Raw genomic sequence first — 22,928 nt, forward strand, 5'->3', positions numbered from 1 at the left:
GTGATACAGTGATACAATTATAAGTGAGGGTTGTGATTTATTTAGGAACGAAGTCAGTATTTGGGGATTTAACTTGCGCTTTCCGACATTATGCGTATTTCGCACACGATTAAGAAAACAATGTAATTCATTTATTTATACGAAGTACAAATGCATCAATCCTAAATCACCGGACTAAGTACATAGTTTGTTGAATGTTATTTCGTGAATACACAAATTGCATAACACATTCCCTGAGGACAAACCCAAATGGGACGTCCCTTTGTGACAGGTGTTAATTAGAGAATGTATTGCCACCACATTAAGTCCTGGCACTTTAATGACATGTAATGAACCTAGTCAGTCCCTGGGTCTGTAACAACAACATTGGTCTTATAAAATCAAAGTACATGTAACATAAATGGTACGTAATTCGTATTCAAAAATTGACTGAAAAAACATAACATGAATATAATTGCACTTTTGGGGATAATATAATATTGGGAAAATATGCTTAAAATTATATGATTAAAGAATTTCAGAATCAACTGTGTCTTGTATTTATGACCGACTTCACACAAACTGAATAATTAAACATATGTTTATATAGCTATAATTACATGCATGACACCTACATTATCATGAAATAATAATGTTGGTCATGTTTGTTAATTTGTACATTTCGTTGTTATTGGTATCCTGAGGATGTTGTAATTATACACGTGTTCTGATCTTATTTGACATAGAATACATGAACTGGTTGAGTGACTTTCTTCCATCAGCGTGAAAGGATTTCCCATACATAAGCCCTAAATCCTTTGTCAAACAAAGAAGTCATATAGATATCATATCTAACTGGTACTAAAAGTTCACTATCAATCTCCTCTGATAACAAACTGTAACATTTAATATCCCCAAGCACCAATACCAAGTATGCTCATGGAGTAATTATCAGAAACCCGAATAATATCCTGTCTACATGGTCACACCCGGTGATTGTTAAGACATTCAGACAATATGGCAGTCTGTATTCATTTCTTATATCCCAAAAGTCCCCACCAAGCTTCCTATATACAAATTGTATTAACTAATACATATATATGTTACAGGAAACAAGTATAATCAGTGATTAAGTCTAATAACTGGAAATTTCGGTGATTATGTCTGATAACTGATTCACTCGGTGGTTATGTCTAATTACTGAAATCTTCAGTATTTAGACATAATCACTGACATGAACCAAGGGATTTTATACTTGTTTACTGAAAGCATATCCCTGCCTTTTTATAATAACTTGTGAGAAGGCTTCATAATCCTGTCCTAAGCCAATCTCCTGTAAACAAACAGAACCATGTGTTGTAACAACATTTGAGAAGGCTTCGTTAGTTGTCCATATAAATCAAAACATATGTAACAGGAAACAAGAATAATCAGTGATTAAGTCTAATAACTGGAAATTTCAGTGATTATGTCTAATAACTGATTCACTCGGTGGTTATGTCTAATTACTGAACCAAACCAAACTGTATAATGCTGACGATTTCAATACCGATTGAACACTCTCTTTGCGTCAAGCGGTTCAACTTGACTCAGTCTGGGGTGGTCAAGGCTTTGTAAGGTGTAATTGTGTTGGAACTAAACGGTGTCAGACCAATCGCTGCAAATGTTTTAAGGCCAAGATGCAATGTAATTCTAGATGTCATTCAAGTCTTTCATGTGCAAACAAACATTCCTCAGTGTCCATCTGACTGCTATTTGTCATACCATTCACGTCATACCATTTTATGAAATAAAAGATTGAACTGTTTAAGCTTATTTCTGTGATTTTTGTGTAAGGTATCTGGTTACAGGAGGTTGTATTTACTTTGATAGCTAATCTAATTTCAAAACTAGCACACATTATAAAAACAAGGCAGGAATATGCCTTCAGTAAACAAGTATAAAATCCCTTGGATCATTTCAGTGATTATGTCTAATTACTGAAGATTTCAGTAATTAGACATAACCACCGAGTGAATCAGTTATTAGACATAATCACTGACATTTTCAGTCATTAGACTTAATCACTGATTATACTTGTTTCCTGTAACATATACATTAAAACAGAACAAAAACGATTGGTCAACAGTTTGGTGCAGTCGATGGAAAGGTGTTCAATTTAACTGTTTAATACTTAATACGTGTCTTAAAATGTGAATTAATTCTTAAGTTATTACATTAGTGCAAATTCACCCTGACGTAGGATGTACATGGACTGATTTCAAAATAGCTAAATTGACAAATTGTTTCCCATAAACCACTGAATATATACTCACTTAACCTTTAGAATGTAGAGGCGAATCGTTTCTTAATATATTGTCTTTTAAGCCGATGGAAGTTTAAATCACTAAAATCGAGTCCGAGGCGATAAAGGATTATGTGACAAAATCTGGTATCATGGCTTAACTGTATATAAGTAACACTGTTCAAGTTTTATAATCCTCTATATCAGATGACTATTCCAATTATTAATGGTATCAGGTAGGAATGACTTGGCATAGCATTCTGTTCTACAACATATAGCCTGTATATTGGTTCGATTTCTATAAATGTAATTACTAACAGCAATGATGTTTTCCATCTTGTAAAACGGTGTAATGGTTGTGCTAGTATCTCTATACATTTTCTCGTGGCCTGTACCCCTTATCGCCCTACAAATAGTCCGTATTGAGTGAGTGACTTTAAATTTAACGTCTCATCGGCATTATTTCAGCGTCCGAAATGAATCTTAGTGTAAACATTCTAGGATCAATTCTTGTTCTTGGTACAATTATACAAAATATGGGCATTATATGCTTGTTCATAACTTCTAACGATTCCTGTGAAAGGAGTTATTTAACTGAGTGAGTGAGTATGGTTCACGGCGGTGGACACCAGAAAGGTATCTAAGACTTCTAAGGCAATTAATCATAGGGCTTTCCTTTTTAACTCTATCGTCAATATCAGAATCTGACTGAAATATTATTCCCAAAATCATAAATATTAATTCCTTTCATTTTAAGATTAGGTTTTGCACTTGGGAAGACTTTAGTTTAACGTGAAATAGTTTTCTCTGGATTCAATTTTACTTGCTTTCATCCATTTGGTAATTTTCTCCAAATCGGCATTAATATTTTATGCAGTAGTATTTGGAATTGTCCATTTGGGGAATTGTCTGGACCCCACCGCAAACACAGTAAACAGAAATTCCAATGTGAATAATATGTACAATTGTTTGCTGGCTCGACATGCAAGACTCCATAATTTTAGTTATAATATAAAAGTCATAGTAATATTAAATTATATTTTACGAAGCGACACACATTGTATTTTATAATAATGCACAATTTTGAATGCTTTAAACCTGTTGCATTAAACAAATACTGGATTTGATGTTGTCATATAGTGAATCAATATGTGTCTGGTCTTCCAAATGTTCTATTGTGAACACATATAGTGTCAGCGCTCATGATCGCCATATCTATGAATGATTTAAAATATCATCATTAATAAACTCACCTGAGCTCACTGTGGATTCTGAAGACAAATGGCTGTAAGGCATTCGTGTTCGAATGCATTTTTGCAACAGGCGTTCGTTTATTTATTAAAATTCGACTAATTCATAAATCACATTGAGTTGCTCGCCTCTTCTCCAGTTGCTCACACTCTCAACTGATGTAGCTGCCTTGATTAACTGGGGTCCGGATGTAACTAGTTACAAACTCTGTTCTAATTATGCTAATTGAGGAAGTGCATTATACTGGATGACAAACTTAGTAATCCTTTCATACTAATGATCCTTGTTTACAATGAACGCATGTCAATTGACTAAACAAACATCCTTAAGTAGAAGTATCACAATGGACGGTGTATACAACTGTTTGTCAAACAATATCAACTAATATTTTATATTTAGAATCACCATTACATGAAATCACAGAAACATATATATTAAATTTCACTTTGAAAACTCCAGAACTAATGTCGTGAACGTAATATAATAGGAATTTATTCCAACAAAGTGTTTCCCATATATATGTTTCCTTGTAAAATTTTAAATTAATGGATTTTTTATCTATTATTTTGCAATGATCGTGACAATCGCGAAAAGGCTACTTTCTTGCTATTCCGTTTATTGGTTATTCTAGTTTAGACAGCAACAGCCGCTCGTTATACAAACAGTACTTTTCTAACCCCGATTTAGTTAAGACAGCGTCAGTCTTTCGCTATACAAACAGTGTTTTTTCTAACCCTGATTTAGTTAAGACAGCGGCAGCCTTTCGCTATACAAACAGTGCTTTTCTAACCCCGATCTAGTTAAACCAGCGGGAGTCTTTCGCTATATAAACAGTGGTTTTTCTAACCCTGATTTAGTTAAGACAGCGGTAGCCTTTCCTTATACAAACAGTGCTTTTCTAACCCCGACCTAGATAAAACAGCGGAAGCCTTTCGCTATACAAACAGTGCTTTTCTAACCCGACCTAGTTAAGACAGCGGCAGCCTTTCGTTATACAAACAGTGCTTTTTCTAACCGCGATCTAGTTAAGACAGCGGTATAATTTATATTATTGATCTGTTACTAAAATCTGCGCAAATGTTTTATTTCTTATGTAAAACGCTGTCAACATTAACAAATACAAATTATTATAACACTCCAAATATAGTTGCCGTAATGAAAATAGTATTAACGTATTATTGCCACGTGCAATAATACTGTTCGGTAACATTACTCATATTTTCATGGGAAGCATGTCAAGACTCATGATGAAAACAAGACATTCCACAGTTTTCGTAAATGAGCTAAAGATTTGGAACATAATCTCAATGTCAGTGTTCAGTAAGGCTGGACGGTACAGAAATGAGTGACAAACAAGTGAAGTGCAATATCAAATCGGCCTAGACTCAATTTTTCAAGGAGAGGGTATCTGAACGACCACTGCATCGAGCTTATGTGCAGTGTGTTGAGAAGATCACCAACCCTGCAGAGTCCTTCGCTTGGATGAAGTCGACTGGCCTGAAAAATGAAACAGAAGGCTTTCTGTTTGCTGCTCAGGACCAGTCACTTCCCACTCGAAACCGTCAATGTATGATTTTGCATCAACATATCAATATGAAATGTCGATTATGTAATGGATTTAATGAGGCTGACCAACACATTGTCAGTGGATGCCCAGCTTTGGCACAAACACAGTATCTTAACCAACATGATAGTGTTGCTTGATCATGTTATTACCATCTTTGTCATTCTTGTGGTTTTGACGCAGAAGTCCATCCATAGTACGACCCAGAATATGTAGAGGGCGTGATGGAAAATGATAAATACAAAATTCTTTGGAATAGGCCCGTTTACAGCCTCAGACGTATCCAGGCCAGCACACCTGATCTTGTCCTTTTGGATAAATCCAATGAAATCATTTATATTATTGATTTTTCTGTCCCTTTTGACACTAATGTGATTGACAAGATTGATGAAAAACATTTCGTCACGCTTGTATCCAAGTTACCAAGTTGTCCGACTCTCCATTGTTTCCGGTGCCTTAGGATTGATACCTCCCAATCTGTTGATTGACATTCGGAATACAGCCCTTCTGAAAGTCTGGGTAATGCGGAAGGCTGTAGTTTTTGGGAGTCTTCACATTCTCCGAAAGGTTCTTGATGGGTTTGACTGGGCAACGCCTCCTGGTAGAAGTAATTACAAAAACAAGTCCATTTATACTGCGCCAGATTCCATTCACCAAGTTAATGCTCATGGCGCTAAATAGTTTTGGCAAATAATGCTAATGAAAGGGGAGTAGAGTTGATAGTGTTGTGTGAAAAGGTGTGTTTTCTGATGAGCCTTAAAGGATGAAAGCAATGGCGACAGCTTAAGATCAGATGGTAGTTTGTTCCATAGCGAGGAAGCTCAGAACTGGGAAGATCTCTGACCAAAGGTTTTGAGACAGGTTTCCGGGACTTGTAACAGGTGGTTATTCTGAGAATGGAGAGATCTGGAAGGCTTGTATTTAAGCAGTAGTTCGGTGAGATATAAGGGGCTGATTCCATGTAGCATTTGTTGGCCAGGGTTAGAATTTTGAAGTCTAATTCGCTGTCCGGGCTGCGTGTAGAGGGGGCAAGGGCCCTGTGCTGATGATGAGCCAAACCAGCCTGACTGTTCCAGGACCACCCAAACCCTCTTTGCTGCATTTTTTTATTTTAAACTGTACATAATAATAATAATAATAATAATAATAATAATAATAATAATAATAATAAATCCCCATCTTCCTACCCTCAGCTGTCGATGATCTTTCTGATGATCCCCTATATATTTTGCTTCTGTCATTTTATAATCGAATAAGTGATTTACCGATTGAGAAACGGAGGCCAATAATACAATTTAACAAACCACTTCTACAGAATCAACTTGATAAATTAATTGATATTTGTTTGGTTACTCTCAAAGCAGACCGTTCTTTGTATGGCATTAACTGCTGCGTTCATACTGCTGCTCGAACACTGTAGGAACTCCATACAGTTTCCAATGACATTAAACCACAAAAGGGTAATAAGCATATAAATAAATAATAAAGATAAATCTGTTTCAATTTTTTTTAAATCAAAGCAGGAAAGATACATCCTGGATTGAGCTTTGCTTAAAATTACGTTCCTCAGGCCAATCAAAGTCATAACGACAAAAATCAATTTGGAAAACAACAAAAGAGAAAATTCTAAATCAAATTATTGATCCTCAGAAGGGAAAGTTAAAGGTTAAAAATGAAAAACAATTTTAAATGCAATTAAATACAATCAACGGCAGTGATGACAAAAAAGACACATGGATTTCACTGAATGTTTGCGTGGTATATACCCGGCTACTGTAACCTCAAGGAGTGGGTAGAGGATTTCAATGATAGTGTACACCATAACATAAGGTCACAATTGTTGTATTTCATTACACCTGATTGCCTGAGAAATGTAATCAAAAAGGTCCAAGTCTCCCCTGACACAGAGGATGGGCGAACAATACTTCTCCCAAAGAAAGCTTATGTGAGGTATCCCTCCCGCCCTACTACTTGTCTGAATACACAGCACATAAATCTATATCTATGGAACAAAATGTTGATCATTTCCTGTTTGTTTCAACATTATTTGCAGAAAAAAATTGACAAGTATAAGTGTTGTATACCAAATGCTTGAAGATGATATGTAAATGTAGCTGCAAAAAGTAAGTATTTCCTTTAGAGTGTAATATTCAACATAAAAATTCCATAACCACAGGTTGATATTATTTTATCTTATAGCGTTAACTGAATATTTTATTTAGCGAAATGGTCATTTTATGTTGTGTCTAAACGCCTTATCAACTTTTATTTTATTAGGGCCATATTATTTTATTTTATAGCGTTTTATCTTATAGCGTTAACTGAATATTTTATTGAGCGAAATGGTCATTTTATGTTGTGTCTAAACGCCTTGTCAACTTTTATTTTAAATATACCTATACTTCTCACCAGTCCCCGCTCTGCTTCTCTCTTGATAGAATGTGCCAAGAGGCAACAACCCATAAATTTGCTGAAAGCACATCCTTTTGCAAATACTGCATTTACTGTCTCTGTGCATAAATCTCTGAATTCATTTGGGGGTATTGTCCGTGACCGAGCCAAGTGTCTGTCTGACATGTCAGAAGGGGATATTGCAATGAAGCTAAAATCACAGGGGATCACATCTGTAAAATTATTCACAAGAAAAGATCATGACAGTGTAGTCAATACCAACATATATCTATTTGCATTTACCCTTTCCAAGCTTCCAACTTCAATCAAAACTGGTTATTTCAACATCGAGGTGGATGTGTATATACAAAAACCACTCCAGTGTTTCAAGCGTCAACCGTTTGGACATGGAGCCAGGTCCTGTGATCACTCCCAGGTTTGCTCTCGTTGCAGTAACAAATTGGTAAAAGAACAATCACCAACCACTTTAAAATCAAGATCGTATCGCAGTTTCCTGTCCCAAGCAATTAGTTGATAATGCATGTCAGACAACCAAACAGTTTTATATTCCATACCTGAGGAATTTAAGTCACCATCGTCTGAAACACAGACTGATCTACAATTAAACCCCTACTGAGCCTGAGCCAGAGCCTGAACCTTTACGTTTATCAATTAAAGAGAAAAAGCAGTTACGAAAAAAAGGAATCAAGGGCAGGTAAACATTTGAAGGTGCCTACAACAAGCCCCGTAGACGTTTCATAACACCTTTGAGCCTCTTGTTATTGAAGAGTCTCCATCTCACACATTACAGCGTCGAGGACCTTCCCCCCATTCGCATTCTCCATGAGTTACTCTTACCATTTTCTACAATGGAATTGCAGTTATTAACAACTGAATTTTATAAAGGCTGATTGCCAATCATTATACAAAGATAAATTACAACCTACATCTTTCAGAATGTTATTGACCCAATACAGTTGTTTTCAGATCTCCATGTAATGTCGTTCCTGAATTAAAAAGGATATCAGCTCCAACAGGAAAAGAAAAATGTAAATTTAACATCTGATAATGGCGAAGATTTCAATGTATTTAACTACTTGTGCTATATACTGCCTTATGGTTAGCTCATGATACAGCTGCAGGCGCTGATAATATTCATTATCAGGAAACGTATTAAAGTTAACAGTTTGTCAAAAGTTTTAACTGGTTATGTTGTCATGGTAAAAATACGCACACAATAGAAAGGCATTAAACATTATGTCTAGAAAACAGGTGTAAATTTTCCAAATCAAAAACCACCTGTATATATTTCTGCAGAAAATATAAGCCGCATGAGGACCCTGAACTATTATTGAATGTGGTGAAGGAGGCCAAGTTTTTGGGACTTATTTTTGAAAACCACTTAACTTTCCTTCCTCATATTAAATACCTTAAAGCTAAATGTCTGAAGTCACTCGATTCTTTTTAAAGTAGTATCTAATTCTAAGTGGGGAGGGGATCAGACACCCCCTCTTACACTTTTACAGGCCACTGATCCGTTACACACTTGATTATGGCTCAGTCGTGTATGGTGGCACCTACAAAAGTAACTTACAAAAACTAGACACAATCTATCATCAGGGCTTGATGCTTTGCCTTGGAGCCTTTAGAACGTCTCCCGTTCACAGTCTGTATGTAGAAGCGGATGAGCCTACTCTTAAACACCGCCGTCTGAAATTACTCAACAATACAAAACTAAATCATATTCAAATCAGTCAAATAGAGCTTTTGAATGCATATTCAATGCTCTCTACGTAGATCTACACAATGAGAAATGAACACTCACTCCACCACTCTGTATAAGAATAAAATCTGCCATTTCCGCTTCTTATATCAAACCCCAAGTTATAGCTGCCATTCAACTTTTTTCATCTCCTCTGCTCAAATGGTAAAGCCACAGGTAGACCTTACATTAACAAACTAAAAAAATCAGATACCAACCGATTAATTTAACAGCAGGAAAACATTAAATTAAGAAACACTGATGACACTTTTAAATCTATATTTAGAGATGATTACGGCTCCATCGTGTATGCAAAAGTAATCTACGAAAACTAGATACTATCAGGACTTGAGGCTTTGCCTGGGAGCCTTTAGAACGTCTCCCATTCAGTCTGTATGTAGAACCGGATGAGCCATCTCTTAAATATCACCGTCTGATATTATCTTAACAATACATCACTAATTATAATCTGATCAGTCAAATCTAGCGTTTGAATGTATATTCAATGGTCTCTACGGATATCTATACAATAAGAATCAACACTCACTCCACCACTCAGGATCAGAATAAAATCTGCCATTTCGGCTTCTTATATAAGCTCCAAGTTATAGCTCCCACTCCACTTTTTGCAACTCCTCTTGTGTAAAGTGAGTGAGTGAGTGAGTGAGTTGGTTTAACGCCGCTTTTAACAGTATTCCAGTTATATCACGACGTGTCAGCTTAATGTGGGAGGAAAGCCCGACGTGATGCAGGTCTCAGACGTTTACCACGAGCACGGGTATGGGGCTGACAAACCTAGAAACATAATCGGGGCGAACTGGGATTCGAACCCACAATCATAGGTTTCTTGCGTGTTCAAGGGACGCAACTCTGCACAGCGAATCGCGGTCTTGTGTAAAGCCACACGTAGACCTTACATTAACAAACTGAAGAAATCAGACACTAACTAATAAATTTAGCAACATGAATACATTGAATTAGTGAGTGAGTTAAAATTTAACGTCGCATCAGCATTATTTCAGCCACATAGCGACGAGACCATGTTAATATATTAACAATTTAGTTAAGTATGCAAAGTTTTATTTAATAACAAGTTGTGAAACATATTTGAGCATACAATATTTAAAAACAATTAATGAAACATATTTGAGCATAACAATATGATGTATACAGTTTTAAAACATGGGCTATAGGCCACCAGTGACCAAAGCTAGGCCACCTCGCTGGGGATCATGGGGACTTACAGTACCTCTGCTTCCTGCATGATACCCAAGCAGGAACATTGAATTAAGAAACACTTATTACACTCACAAATCTATATTTACAGCTGGCTCCAAAGATGGTGGCACAGTAGCTTGTGCCACTGTCACTTGATCCAGAACAACATCTTCTCGATTGCCAGATTACACATTCACAGCAGAAACAAACGCCGTTTTAACAGCACTAAAGCATATCATTAACCAATCAGATCCTCTTTCATGTCTTCATGCGATTAGAAATGTTATTTAAACATCCACTTTTAACTATTTAATTATCTTTCTCCTGGTCATCGTTATGACATATAACGTCGTTTTTTGTTGGATATCCACCCATGTTATCACTGGTAACACAATGGCCGATGTTGCTGCAAAAGCAACTCTCAACTTATCTGTAACACGACTTCTTATCTCATACCGTGATTATAAACCTGTTATTACAGGTTACATTCGAGATCTCATGCAAAAGAAGTGGTACACCAAGGTAGGTATCGATGAATTACATGAAATTATACCAAATATCGATTACACCTACTTTAGCTGTCAGTCCAGATTTGAAGAGGTCATTATGCGACGATGTCGTATTGGCCACAGCAGATATACGCATGTATATCTTTTGAACACTGAGGATCCTCCGTTGTGTGTCCCTTGTGACGAATGTCCTGATTGACTGTGTTGATTTTTCCATCACAAGGGATTAATACTTCAGTGTAAAAACGACCCTTGAAGATTCGGGGTAGAATAGGTCTTCAGCAACCCAGGCTTGCCGTAAAAGGCGACTATGCTTGTCGTAAAAGGCGACCAACGGGATCGGTCGGTCAGGCTCGCTGATGCACGGTCATCGATCCCAATTGCGTGGATCGATGCGCATGATATCAATCACTGGATTGTCTGGTCATACCGCCGTCATATAGCTGGAATATTGCGGAGTTCGGCATTAAACAACAAACCAACCAACCAGTGTAAAAACAGTCAAGGACCTTTTTGATTATGTTACTTCTCTCAATAGTATGCTTTTTTAAAAGAAACAGATCGTGTTCATTGATTTTGATGCACTTCATGTATCATTTTATAAAAATTGATAACTTTGATTATTAGTGGCTGTACCCTCGAGAGGGGGTCGAAGTAGCGTAAAATCGTCCCCCTTAGAGGGTTGGTAAGTTCCACATCATTCGAAGTATGTTTATGCATGTCAGACGTCCCTTTATCTGGAGCAATAATCCAGCCAGTCCAGCCTTGGGTGTTTACATTTTACTACCTTAGAAAAAAAATCGAGCATGCTCTTTCTCCCAAGATGTCAAAGTGCATAATTCGTCTCTTACTCAGAAGAGGTTTGATCAAAGTTACAGCATTCAAGGCCTTCGTAAAGCTTTTAATTTATTTTATTGTAGATATATGAATGACATTTCCAAGTTTGACGCATCAGTGACAATTAGACAGGATTTGCTCACCTCTTTTTTGTAAACATTTTAAACACATGGTCACGATGTTATCGGAATCGTACAATCGGCTGTGCTAGAAGAGATTTCTTATGAATGTGGAAAGTGTTTTCTCGCCTTTATTTCTAGACTTACATCATCAGTCATTGTTCGTGGATTATGTCGATTATGCCATTTCTTATAACATTAATGCAGTGCTCACATGTTCGTTTCATCTGTGGAGATTCTGGGTAATTTGCTTAATTTTGATTAGTCAATTCATAGATCATACACTCTTCAAACAAAGAAAGGCAGAGGTAATATGTAGTTTATTGAACATGACTACATCAACAATCCGGTATAAAAATTGGATATATGTTATTGGAAAATGTTGGTGGCCTGATTTTCGACAAATGGTGCGTCAAAACGATTTGCAATGTCTGAAACGGCATTGTTTTCACACTTGTTCAAAAATGTCATGGAGGAAAATAGTAATGCAAAATGCACGTGCAAGTTATGGTATTCGTAACTCGAGGTAGTGGCTATATAAAGGCAAGAATAAGCCAATAATTTGTTAAACAATTGTCAACATTTTTCTAGTTCGAAAATCCCGAGACTCCAAAGAGTCTCCAAAGAGGGGAATAGCAATCTCTTCTGTTGCACGCCACTTCAACGTCAACCACAGCACCATTTGCCGCCATGTGACGCTACAGTTCAATTCCACTGCAGCCGGCCGACCAAGAGTTACGACCCCTGCACAGGATCGCCACATTCGACTGTTCAACCTTCGTCATAGCAATGCCACTGCTACTGAGACTCCAGGACGCATCCCTGGCTTTGAGGAGGATATCGGACCGGACTTTCAGGAACCATCTTCGTGAGGCTCGAATCCGACCCAGAAGACCAGTTATCGTCCCTGTTTTGCTACAGTTCAATCGAAAGCGACGCTTGCGTTAGTGCCATACCTTACAACCTTGGAATTTGAGACACTGGAGACGAGTGTGGTTTAGCGATGAATCACGATTTCTTCTTCACCGGCGTGATGGAAGACAACGTGTTTATCGTCGTCGAAATGAGCGTTGTGCCCCACATTGTGTACGTGAATTCGACAAATACGGTTGCGGTAGTGTCATGGTGTGGGGGGCGTGTCCTACACCAGGAGATCTGACTTGGTTGTTGCTCAGGGAAATTTGACAGCAAATCGCTACATGATTTAAATTCTTCAACCTAAGCTTCTTCCAGAGGGAACTGTTTCAACAGAACAAAAACGCTCCACACAGATCTTAACCCAATCGAACACCTCTAGGATGAACTCGATCGACGTGAACGTCAACGTCAGGACACGCCACAGACACTCTTACAACTGGCCAACGCGTTACAAGCAGGATGGCGCAGAATTCCGCAGGACAGAATTCGTACGCTTGTCAAGTCACTGCCGGAGGAGATGCAGAGCCGTGATTGCTGCCCGGGATGGTCACATGAGATACTGAGTTCAGTGCAACCATGTGGCCTTTTGTGACATGACAATGAACAGTTTTCAACTGCAATGCCTTTGTACAACGACATTATGTGACTATCGAGCTCCAAAATTTCACATTCGTATCTATGACATTAAATGAAAGATATCGACATTATTAGATACAATAAATTTACTGAAAATCTACCTGTGCGTTTCTTGTTTTTGTAGAGTGTATGTTGATATCTAAAAATTGAGAATCACAAAACTGTAATAAGCACAAATCCAAAGAAGGTTCGGTATCTGAAATGAAACGCATATGGTCTTCATTGTTGTATGTAATATTTCACAGTCAAAGAATATAAGCTGTGCTAATGTGTGTGTCTTCAAGACGTCATTACTCATTGTATTCTTGAAACATATTTGTTTATGTCATGTAACAGTAGCGTTGTGCTCACATGCCTGTTTGACCCGTGAATATTACGGGTAAGAATATATGCTTGTCGTCATGGTATAATATATTTATTGTCTACAAGACTACACTACTGCCTAGAAGTTCATTCCCCTAACACGCGTTGAGAACGCGTGTAACACGCACGTGACACGGGTGCTCAACAGGTTGCACACGGGTTGAGCACCCGTTGGACACGGGTGTGCAACGGTTGTGCGGCGCGTGTGCAACCCGTTGCACACGCGTGGGTCACTCGTTGCACACGCGTGTGCCACGCGTGTAACACGGGACCAGGTTCCAGTTGAAGTTGACAAATTTAACAAATGAATAGTGAGATAAAACAAAACAGTGAGATGTGAAATTTGAGTTAATGAGCGGCCATTGAGCTGTGTTCACCAGACCATAAATACAAGGTCGGCCCGTCTTAATTAGTGTTCGGTTGCTAGACTTTTATGGCATGAACCATTCCACTAGGGTCCAGTCTAGCCATTGTGGCTAGCCGACAGTAGAACAGTAGTGAATTTAGATGCGAGTTTATTGCTAGGGGAACTCCCGTGTTGACACAATTGTCGCGGGTTGGTAAATGTTCGCTATTAATAAAATGATTGTTTGTGGATTGCGAACATATTCATTTTGCCCACATGAGTCATTCCACTTGATTGCAAATATAACGTTTTTCGTTCGCCAAATTTATGCTTTAGACAGTACAATTATGATATAGCCGTCACCACTACCAATGTCTCATTATTTCACGTAGGAATATGTCCCATTTCCCCACACCCCAATTTCTGTTTTGTATTTTGAAAGAATAAATTAAAGAAAGTTTTGTGTGGGACACTTTTATACTAATTATAAGAGGATGTTGGAAATGAATATGAACAGCCATGCTGTCTGACTGTTGATAGAATTTGAGGTCTTCACAATCACCGGGTGTGACCATGTAGACAGAATCTCGTTAAGGTTTGTGATTTTTACATTTGCCCAATGACCATAGTGAGTATTGCTGGGGATACCATACGTAACTGTTTATGATTAGAGGTTGTAAGTACCTATACCACGTAGATAGGATATCTTTAGGATTTTAATCCTTCTTTGAGAGTCATTGAGAAGTTGGAGTACTACGTTAGGATGACTTACTTACTCACTTACTTACTTTGGAGATTTAACGTGCGCTTTCCGACTGATGCGTATTTCGCACACGGGCCCGGCCAGGCCATTTAATGTGTTTCCGAAAGGGGCGAAAGTGGTGTGTGCAACCCAAGAGGGGGCTTTAGGGGTTGCTTATATATAATTTGGGAATTTTGAGATTTGGAATAGATGACGATGGGGTTGGGGAGGAGAACTAAGGGAGCTGGGTATGGTGGATGTTTGTTTGTTTATGTGATTTTGATTTGGTAGATTATAGTGTTTTTAGATGCGTTTTATTAGTTACGTTTTGATTAAGAATACGCCTAAGGCCTTGAAGTTTTCTAGTTTATTTTGTGGGTTAAGTATTGCTTCTAGAGTGAGAGACTTGTTTAGATTGAGGGTGGTTTGTAATGCAGTTCGATGTGTTAGGTAGTGTGTGCAGTGGATGAGTGCGTGTTCTGGGGTTTCTATTTGTTTGCAGTGTGGGCAGTTACCCGTAGTGTGTTTTTTTTAATTTTTCAGGTGGTTATTTAGGTTGGTGTGTCCTGCTTGGAGTTGAGTGATTACTCTGTCGATGTTTTTTGATGGATGGAAAAATTTTGGTCTGGTTAGCGGTTTGCTGAGTACTTTTTTGATTTGGCTATTTAAGTGTAGATATAGATTATGCCATTTTTTGGTGATTTTTTGCTTGTTTACGCTTTTAATTTCTGATTTTGAGATGGGTGGGTTTAGGCTTATTTATGGGATTTTGAGGGATAGTTTAGCTGCCTTATTGGCGTTTTCATTACCGTATATTCCTAAGTGGGCGGGTATCCACAAGAAGGTTATTTGTTTGCCTGCCTTAGTTAGATCGTTGGAGCTTTTAAGTATTTGATTTATTAATTTAGGTCGGTTTTTGGTATTTTTGTTTTGGAGGGCTTGCAGTCCACTTAGAGAGTCGGTAAGTATTAGGATTTTTTTTGTGGTATTTGGATTTTTGATTATGGAAGGCTGAGGCCATGCTCATTAGTTCTGCCGTGAATATTGATTGGTTGATTGGGAGTCGAAAGAATTGAGTGGTTTTAGTTGATTGTGTGGTATGGACATGGAAACTGGTGTGTTTGGAGGTCGGATCTGAAGATCCGTCCGTGTTAATGTGACACCAATTTGGCCAATTTTCGTGAATGTAGGATAAACCTCAGTGTTTATCTGTGACATCTCCCAACTGGTGAAATTTTCATAAACTTGGCAAGTGATGATGAATTTTAATATTAATATTATTATAGTTATGAAATTGTTAATAAAACTTTAATAAAATTGTGTTTCACTCTCACGAAAAATATATTGTCTGTGAGTAAATTTATATGTCACGTTACATCGGCATTTTTCAGTGATATTGCGAAGTAATAATTACCAGATTTGGGGACTACATGAAACATGGCTGGTTTTACATTTTTGATACATGTGCTTGACTGACTGAGTAGTTCATGATCAATTAGATATTTTTAAATCAGTCAAGTTTTCAACAATAGATGAATAAGTTGATACATTTGGACCGCAGTTACCGATTAACAACTTCAGACATAGAGACAGGGAGGAGATATATAACCAAAGCTATGGTCCTGTTGAGATAGTTGACAGTTAGAACGTTGGATTAAAATGACAGTAACTAATTTGAACATTCCCCAGTAATATCATAAAATACATCATAACTCATAACAGTCCGAGAGACAGCTTCCAGCCAAATACTAGTATTGAAGCGACAATCGCTTTTGACAGTTTAAAAATAAATTCACCTTATGGTGCTTGGCAAGTCAAAACTGACCTCCCTGAATATGTTTTTTAGGTTTGACAGCAACTATGCTTGTGGATTTCAGAAATAGATATGATTTGTTAGCTAGATGTTATTACAATAAGCAAAAATGTCTTAAAAGTCCACAGTTTGTTTAATAGTACAAAAAGTGTGTTATAGATCTATCAACGTTTTCTTTTATTGAACATAATATTTGCACTATATTGCTGTAAGCTGTAAATAATCTAGCCTCCCCATGTACGTAACTTACATATATTTATGTATGACCAGAACAGCAAAAAAGTTCTGGTAGGTAGGTACCTCGGAGATTTAACGTGCGCTTTCCGACTTAAGCGTATCTCGCACACGGGGAAGCTCTTATACTATTGGGGTAAAAAAGCGTAATGATTAAATAAAAAAGTGCAACCCCCCCAAAAATATAAGTTTACAGCCTATTCTAATAAAGTTAAGGGGGGTGGGGTTTGGCTGGGTGGGAGTGGGTGATAAAAGAATATTCAATAATATGGAAAGGTTTGGGCCTGGGTGGTGTGGGGGTGGGGGTGGGGGTGGGGGGTCAAGCGTGGGAAGGCACGGCGTCGGCTGGCGAGTGTGTGTGGCTAGAAGTGTATAAGAATAACTGTGTCAAGTCCACTGCCGGGCTGATGCGGTGTCAGTGTCAGCGATGAACATGAATGCTCAAATTTTTAGACCTGTAGCACTCACAAGTTGCTTAGCCAAAATATTTGAAAAGTGTATATTCAATTCTCTGATAACAGCAAATATAACCTTAGAAATAGATTCAACATACAAACAATCAAATGCAGAACACAGACCTATGCTTAATCATTTCTTCTGGATATGATCAACCTGCGGAACCCTCTATCCGATGAAGTAACTAATACTCGCTCATTAAAAGAAATCAAATCCTTAATTAATCGTTCTGATGCAATTATTAATAATTTTGACTTCAAATATTTTCATAGATCATACCAAATTGTCCTCTGTCGCCTTAGGCTCGGCTGCAGTGACTTAAACGTTGATAAGTTTAGACGACATGTATCAGACATACCAGACTGCACTTTTGGATATCACCTTGAAGATGCAATTCACTTTTTCTATACCTGTCCAAAAATACGATAATATCAGAAACACTGTGTATTTGTACACACATGGGTATGATCTAAAAATGATACAACATTGCAGTAGTTAAGCAGTTCTACAAACACGACTCTTCTTAAATCAGTTCACGACATCATTGTCAAAAGCAAAAGGTTTGAGTAGCTTAAGTTTATGCATGTAGTAAAGGAAAACTGCTTTACCTTATTTCACAGACACCACTTGCTTCAGTGTATTGGCTTTGTGTATTTCATTTGTGCATTTTGTATGTTTATGTTCAGCACTCTCTTATATATATCCAGCTGTTGTTAAGTTGTCACCTGGAGAAGTATTTACATAAGCAAGTTTTGCTTGTTTACCGATCCAGATTTCTTTTGAAATAAAAATACATTTAAGCCAACACAGCTAATCCTAAAACACATGATTGTAAACTATTCAAATCTCTGGCTTCTTCTCGGGTGTCGGACTCAATCTCATATATTCTTAGAAAAACATGACATACAATTATCTACAATTTTTATTATGTAGAATTTAACAAAAATAATAAAAATAGGATACGTGGATACTAATACAATTTACCAATTGTATTGTACACATTGTTAAGGAATTTAGATAGGCCTTTTAGATCTCTTACACTGTTAGTGGTCATAATTTTCTCAAATGTTTGGAAACTTAAGATATTGCTTATTTAAGAGTTCATATCGCCGTTGGTGAAAAGCTTCACATCGGCATAAATAATGCAATTCATCTCCCACAGCGATAGAATCACAGAGTGGACACTGGCTATCTTCCCTGGTAAAGGTTTAGCCATCGACCAGTTTCAACTGGTAATCCTTGGTTAGAAGTTCTGACTTTTAGTATTGGGAGAAATATTGATTTTGAGAGCAGTAGATATTTCTCAAGTGAAGGTTGATTCTTCAGGGAATACGACCTTTGGATTTCCGCTTGGGCTTACTAGCTGCCGTGAGTCAATTTGCTCGCTAACGCAACCGAGCGTGACAAGAGCCTGGGCTACCAGTCTGCAAGGACAGCTAAATAAACTTATGCATTTTTGAAAACTGATTGGTTACCCGTGATCTATGAAGATTTCGACAAAGGGCGCATGGTAATTAATTTTGTCGTAATTCATTTGCTGCTCAGTTAATGAATTTATAACATGTATACTTAGTTGTAGCACCACTCAGATTACCCGATGAAGGTTCCAATTTGGTCTTTCTTGTACCTGGGGTAATTATTCAATCTAAATCCAGGTTTGAAGTGAGGTTGATTGTGAGTTATGTAATATGCACGTGGCAGCCCAGCAAGAGATGTATGATCAGTTGCTTTACTTGTAAATCAACGGATCATTCCGAGACATCAAAGGATCAACAGGAAATACGTTGATTGATTAATTACTGTTATCTTGCACAGTGGATATGTCAAAAGTAAGTGTTTACATGTGAAGGTAGGTTTACTAAACCTAGGGAACACACTCATATCATGGCGTGAAGTACAGATGTAAAAACAACATACTTTGTTCAAAGGGTAACCAATAATACACTGACTGGTTGTTTCATTGTTTTCGAACTCAATGGATGTTTTTAAGAACCGTGGACATTATAAATATAGTTGTCATGTGGACTTTCTCAGCTGACTTGGCACCTATGTGAAACAACTGAAACAAACTAAGTGATCAGTTAAGAAACGAACACGGGTTATAATATCCGATACATTTAAATAACGTTTAAAAACGATATATTTAAATATTTTAATATATTTCATATATATATTCCAAATATTGTTTCCAAATATTTATTATTAAAGTATTTGATTCTCACAGAGACATTTGACATCGAATAAGTATTTTTGTACAGCTGCATACGCAATGGATATTGTTCCTTTATGTTGATATTCCCAGATAAATTATAACTTTGGTAGGTTGTAATAATGATATTTGCATTTCGTTTTCATTTATTCGCTGCAGCTTTGAACAGAATCATTCTTGTTCCTTTCCGTTTGGTTGGGAAGTTTTTCGATGCGTGATAGACGTTGTTTTCACAAGTATTTTCTTTTGTAAGCGTGTATATGTTACAGTCAATGTGTAAAATATGATTCACTCAGGCAATTTATTAAATATCTAAATATTTCAATCATTTTACAAATTGACTGAATAATCTGTCCATTTATTTAACCAACTGACTAAAAATGATAAAGACGATCAGAAGAGCTTAAACACATCACAATATATTAATTATGCTAAGAGAAGAAGCCAAACAATACAGAACTGTACTTGGTGATGATATTAAACATATACAAATATTTGGAATTCGTTATCATATTAATAAAGATGGACATATTTTTCAGTTAATTTGTGAAATAACTGAATATTTAGGCGTTTAATAAATTTTCTTAGTGAAATCTGTTTACATTTTGAGTGTAAACATATACACACGGTAAAATAAGCAATGTTCAGATGAAATATTTACTTTGTGTTGCAAGTCAAAATAATGTACACGGAGATCGTACAATTACCAAGCAAGTGACTTATCAAAACTTCATCACCATTACCGATGCTCCCCACAAATATACCTACATTTCCAAAACTGTATTTCATTTTTGTTGATCAATGTGACCATACGTCCTACTATCAATAAAAATACGCTTACGAATGGCGAGCACAGGTCGCGAACAAGTCTAGATTTCTGCTATATCATCCGGGTACTCACTGGGAAAATACAGTAATGCACAGGCAACAACTACTCCCGCGGAATTGCTTTAGATCAGTGCTCCTTTGTACGTTGAAATACTATATATTGTGAATGCTAAAAGCATGTATCAAGGATCAAGTAGAAGATACATTGACAGCAGCGCTGGGAGTTTATTCAACAGACCCGTGAAAATAACACTGCTGTATCTTATTATTTATTTTAGATGACGCAGTGAAAGCTCACTTCTCCTGGCGGCCATTATCGAACGGCCAGCTAAAACACAACCCCGCGCTTACGTCTACAGGTCTCTTCCTGTAGTACGGTAATTAGTATTCTGTCCCTCAAGTGTATCCTCAATGATATAACCCGCCCTCACTAATTACATGCTGCTCTTTTCCAGCCTCACGGCTATGGAGCTGGGATAAAGAGTCCAAGTCATCACAAAGTAATTAGGGTCCAATAAAAACAATGCGCCGCCAAACCTCGTACATATTATCACTGAAAGTCGTACTACAGACGGTTAATGTCAAATCACAATAAAAGCATTTCAATGGCAATAACATGTTCCAGGACCATGTATTCTCTTAACACCATCGGATTTAGAAGGAATGGTCGTATAAAACAAGACAGATCTATTTAATCACAACAGTATTCATGTTATTCCCACAAAATCACATAAAGATAGGAGACATTAGCAAATACATGTGTATTATCATTTTTCGTCAGGATAACAAAAGTTACCACCTCCAGGTTCAGCTTAACACGGGTCCTCCTTTGGTGAAAAGTTTGTTCCCCCTCTAATGAGTGTGTCACGCGTTGCACACGAGTGGCGAACGGGGTGCACACCCGTGTGCAACGCGTTGCACACGGGTATCACACGCGTGGCGGACGGGTTCCACACGAGTGACCAACCCGATGCACACTGGTTGCGTAACGCGTTGCCCATGCGTGTAAGGGGAATGAACTTCTAGGCAGTAGTGTATTTGTATGTAACAAACAGTAATATTCATGTAACTGGGCTAGTGCACAGAAAAGACACAGATCGTTGTGATGATCTAAAACGCCATGAATGATATACTTTATAATAGATATACCCGTTTATAGACATGCAAGGCTACATCACGTTCCATCATCTATGTATTCTTTAACTCTGTGTTTTGTTAGGTTGGCGCTAAATAATTTGTTGTCTGAAAATTTCATTCTTTAGTATTTGTTATCTTATGCTATTATCATGTGTTAATTTGATATCCCATGTTTGTACAAGAAAATGCACAGTAGAATAATTATCTAGTTACTTATTGTATATATATGGCTGTAGATCTTTAATGTTATCCTTGGGGAGCCAATGTTCAGCCCTATAGTTTGATGCCTACATCACCAGTATTTGATAAGTAGTTTGTTTTCCCCCTTTATCTTGGAATCTCTGAATACCTACATTTCTCAAGCCTATCTAGCTTAGGTTAAGTACCTTTTTACTGTTGGTCAAGTGAAGAACTTCTGTAGATTAAGTACCTGAATACGCTGGAAGTAAAGTATTTTCTGTTTAGGCTAAGAGACTTTCGTTTATAAGACGTTGTCTATCATTTCTTTATTTACATAAATGTCATAAATGTTCTGTTTTCCAGTGGCTCAGGTTTCCAGTGCAAGGTTCGGTGGCTATGCCACGTTGTCATGGATTCTCCCGGATCCTGGGACCAGCGGGTTCAGTGTGTGTAACAGTGAGACAAAGAGATGCCTTCTTCACATCACAGGATATAATGATGTCAGAGCTGCCAGTGACAAGTTCACATCTAGAGTGAGATTCATTGGAAACGTGTCATCATCGGGAACTGGTTTGTTTAGATTCGTGCTCTCTGATGTAACTTGGGAAGACGAAGGTCATTACAAGTGTTACATAGGCTCACCAGACTCAGGAGGTCAAATCATCACTGGCTGTGGTCAGAAACTGGTAATGATTGGTAAGTAATATTCAGAAAGTCCTATCCAAACACGCCTCCCAAATACCTGGAATGTCACTATGATATTCACACTGTTTGTCAGTTAGCTTTTGCACAATGTATTTGTTAGCTGACAATTAAGAACCTGTTGAATACCATGACTAACGTGCATATGGATACCTTCTTGGTCTCTTGGAAACGTAGTTTTATTATACATTTGGTGTTATTCAAGTTGTGAAAACCTTCTGCGAGATAGGTATGACACTGCCGTAACATGTGTTTACTTTTCGTTTGTTGAAGCAAGAATCAATACAAAGATAATTTTTACACACTGAATATTTGTGTTTGTAAGTGTCATTACTATTCGCCCTACAACAATGTGATGAGGATTTAGGCAGCTATACTCATCCACATTCATAACCTTTTCATGAATTTGCTTGTAAAACTGACATGTCTGTGAACTCCTAATTTCATTAC

At 37.4% G+C, this 22,928-nt stretch overlaps 1 protein-coding gene across 1 annotated transcript in view; it reads left to right on the forward strand.

The window, feature by feature from the left end:
• LOC124118441 (deleted in malignant brain tumors 1 protein-like) overlaps positions 1-22,928 on the forward strand; it is a 196,527-nt gene that overhangs the window by 95,078 nt on the left and 78,521 nt on the right. Inside the window, exon 9 of the mRNA XM_048398648.1 lies at positions 22,140-22,472. Within this exon, the coding sequence (XP_048254605.1) occupies positions 22,140-22,472 (333 nt within the window). The remainder of the gene's footprint in view (positions 1-22,139; positions 22,473-22,928) is intronic.

Source organism: Haliotis rufescens, unplaced genomic scaffold (assembly GCF_023055435.1).
Source record: "Haliotis rufescens isolate VD_foot unplaced genomic scaffold, xgHalRufe1.0.p SCAF_18, whole genome shotgun sequence".
Taxonomy (NCBI): domain Eukaryota; kingdom Metazoa; phylum Mollusca; class Gastropoda; order Lepetellida; family Haliotidae; genus Haliotis; species Haliotis rufescens.